General features: G+C 38.7%; 1 protein-coding gene across 1 annotated transcript; it reads left to right on the top strand.

Annotated features, from left to right (window-relative positions):
* Window positions 1-772: 772 nt before the first annotated feature.
* sst1.1 (somatostatin 1, tandem duplicate 1) lies at window positions 773-2,270 on the top strand. Its single transcript, XM_016507696.1, has 2 exons — window positions 773-1,052; window positions 1,824-2,270. The coding sequence occupies exons 1-2, from the start codon at window positions 915-917 to the stop codon at window positions 2,028-2,030; spliced, it is 345 nt and encodes a 114-aa protein (XP_016363182.1). The 5' UTR covers window positions 773-914; the 3' UTR covers window positions 2,031-2,270.
* The last annotated feature ends 1,143 nt before the right edge of the window (window positions 2,271-3,413 follow it).

Below are 3,413 nucleotides of genomic sequence, written 5' to 3'. Positions count from 1 at the left end.
CATGAGGCGGTGTAAACCAAACCACCATCAATTAATGTCTTTGCCCTGGGCGAATTACCAGAGAACCCCCTTGAAACCAGCACTGGAATCTGCCCTAGGAATATGATTTCTGTACAATTTTAAACCAATTTCTACTTCTTACTTATTTTTTGTTTTTGTTTCCTGTGAATCTTTTATGATTATAGGCCTATAGTCTAAACAGATTTTGAAGAGGCAATATAACAAGAGTGTGTTATGACACTGAAAAATCCCCACAGACTTGCTGTTAGATTCGAGGACCGGAACTATAACTGTATAGTTATCTTTATATTCTGACGGCCTTTTTTCATAACCCACAGAATATATTGAGAAATGATCCTCTCTCTCTTTCATTCATACTCTGAGCCACAAACATATTAGTGAGGACTAGATGCAGTGTTTTAAGAGATGATGTGTGCTAAACCCTTTACTTTGGTAATGGTATATTTCCTTTCCACTTAACTGTTCAAAAACTATTATTAGGTATTTTTATTGAGTTTTGTAAGTGATTTCAGATTTTAGTATCCTTGTTGCGGGTATAGACTTGGTCAATGTAGGCAAACTCTGACAAACACACACATAGACAAAATACAGTATGTGTGTGCAGGGTTGGAGTGACGATTGCAGGTTAAATCGATCATTAATCCCTTTCACCTCCAGTAGGATTCACGCCCCTAATCGGTGTCATCTTTGTCACTCAGTCAGCATCACTCGAGCGCACGCTAAGCAAACCCCCCTCGCCTCCTGACGTCAGGCGGATCGTTTAAAAGGCAACTTTGGAGGAATGAGCTGCAACAGAAGGAGCAAAGAGACAGAAGAGGCAACTTACAACTAGCGCAGCGCTACCCGACGCATCTTTCTTCTTTTAATTTCCCACCAAATCAATACTTTCAAAGATGCTCTCCACGCGTATCCAGTGCGCACTGGCGCTCCTGTCCCTCGCGCTTGCCGTCAGCAGCGTCTCTGCAGCACCGACAGACGCCAAACTCCGCCAACTTCTGCAGAGATCTCTCCTCAACCCGGCTGGAAAACAGGTAAACGATGCATACACAAAATACTAGTTTTGGTAATTTTATATATGTTATAAATGACTTTAGATTGAGTTCTAAATCGGTAGCAAACAAACTAAAATCACTGTCCATGGTGCTGAAATCGACGATAGCGTCTACATCTCGAGACTTATTAGTTCTACAACTCATAGAGAACATATAGAAACGTCGTTTGAACTTGCATAATGTTGATTATGATTAATATAATCTCACGCAAACATAAACTGGTGATCATGGGATCCGAAAAGGCAAAAAATGGCAATGTCCCATGGCAGAAAAAAAGAAATTATATCTAAGATATATAACATAAGCGTTAAACATTTAAGACTATACATTTTTGTCTACATATAAAATGGAAATAAAGTCAGATAACGAATGTCGGTTGGAGCAAAAATATAAAAGTTGAAAACGTATGCTCTATTTAAGAAAACGTTTCAAAAATAGATGTAAAACTAAATCGGTACCTACATTTTTAGACAGTTATTCGCTTTGTGCAAACGTTTTGTCTTTCTTCACTTGAAAAAAATAGTACAACACAGTAACTGGGGCGTACGCTTTCAAAAGGCCCTAATATGTACCTTTAATGTATTAATATGTAACATTTAGGGGCAAATAAGGTACACAGATGTAACTTTTAGCTTTTCGTACCTCTTTTTTCTGAGAGCGTTCTCATTATCGAGCGCACCTTTGGCAACAAGTGCAAACATACTAAAGTTTTGTTTCTCTCTCTCTCTCTTTCTCTCTTGATTTCTTCAGGAACTCGCCAGATACACACTCGCAGACTTGCTCTCAGACCTCGTGCAAGCAGAAAACGAGGCGCTGGAGCCCGAGGATCTGTCTCGCGCTGTGGAGAAAGATGAAGTGCGTCTGGAGCTCGAGCGTGCCGCCGGTCCGATGCTGGCACCTCGCGAGCGCAAAGCCGGATGCAAGAACTTCTTCTGGAAAACTTTCACGTCGTGTTAATTTCTCACCGCGCACCGTTTCCTTTTGACTTCTTTTTTTTTTTACTCCTTCATATTTCTTTTTCCCGTCTTTCACGTATTCTTCATCCTATCTAAAATGTATAAAAGAAAATAAAAGCGATTGTATTTGTCGTTTAACAACGATGGTGGTTTTTCGAGGCTATTGATGTGTCATCGGAAAGAATGTGTTGCGGATGTGTGCGAATCTGCTTTTAATTGTACTTTAGCAGATATCACTATTTTTAATTGTTTGTTTGAATAAAATCTATGTTTCAGAGCCAATGCATAATGCAACTTTGTCACACCAACTTAAACACATACAGATTTTTCCAGTGTGTAAAAGCCAAAGGCATGGAAACACGTCAAAAGATAACAGAGGAGAAGGAAGATGTTTTTATATAGATATAATCAATAAATCTTTGCAATTATTTCACCAAACAGTTATGCAATGCTAAATATGAAAAGTGATGGCAGGTGTGAGCTTGGTAGCTTATCAATAAGGTGTAATTTAGTGGTGACCTGCACTGTGTGGAAATCTTTCAGAGCCATTTAAGAGCCAAAGTGAACGTGAAAGGAGAGAGAGACTCTTATTTGGCTGGTGAATCACAGAGGCTCTTAATAACCTTTCATTTTCAGCATTAAGAGATTCAGTTAAGAAAGCTCTCAAACAATTATGGGATTGTGTGTGTCTTCCTGCCAGCTGACAGGTCCTTTGCCCACTGTGTGTGTGTGTGTGTGTGTGTGTGTGTGTGCGTGTGTGTTATCTCCCTGTGCAGCCTGGTTGAGGTTGAATACATATTGTGAGATTGACAGGGAGACCTGCCAGCAGAACTGGGGACCACCGTTCTATATTATGAACGTGTCATGTTCAGCGTTTTTTCTTTTGACACATATATGGCCTCTGCTCTTATTGCCCTCATTCTGGGTATGTGCAGTTAAATTTAAAACACATCATTATCTCTGACATTTACAGAAAATACATAGGAAGACAGCAGGTGCAGTTCACTCGATGGTTGTTTTATTGTCTTTTTTTTCCTAGTCCTTCATCCCTGACTGCACACATCTCTTTTAAATATATCTACAAAGAAAACCATGAAGCTATACATTTATATTTATCAGTTTTATGTGTGTTTTGCAGTTGTTTAGGTTGTTTTACTTGTATATTAGTTTCCATGATGGTACTTGGGTAATAATGGTACTTTGGGAATAATGTTATCGTGCCACTCAATATAATTTTTGCAATGCTGTATTTAGCTATGAAGCCTAGTAAACACAGTATGTGCATATATAACACAGTATATATATATAATATATATTCAATTCAATTCAAGTTTATTTGTATAGCACTTTTCACGATACAAATCGTTGCAAAGCAGCTTTACAG

Source organism: Sinocyclocheilus anshuiensis, unplaced genomic scaffold (assembly GCF_001515605.1).
Source record: "Sinocyclocheilus anshuiensis isolate Anshui unplaced genomic scaffold, SAMN03320099.WGS_v1.1 scaffold758, whole genome shotgun sequence".
Lineage (NCBI taxonomy): Eukaryota > Metazoa > Chordata > Actinopteri > Cypriniformes > Cyprinidae > Sinocyclocheilus > Sinocyclocheilus anshuiensis.
Note: the sequence above shows the minus strand (reverse complement) of the source record. Positions and strands in the feature narration are given on the sequence as shown.

What these genes read in the sequence shown, in the direction of transcription:
- sst1.1 (XM_016507696.1), top strand. Translation starts at nt 915, where the DNA reads ATGCTCTCCACGCGTATCCAGTGCGCACTGGCGCTCCTGTCCCTCGCG. An exon ending in TCAACCCGGCTGGAAAACAG is followed by an intron (nt 1,053 to 1,823) that starts GTAAACGATGCA and finishes TGATTTCTTCAG; the next exon opens with GAACTCGCCAGATACACACT.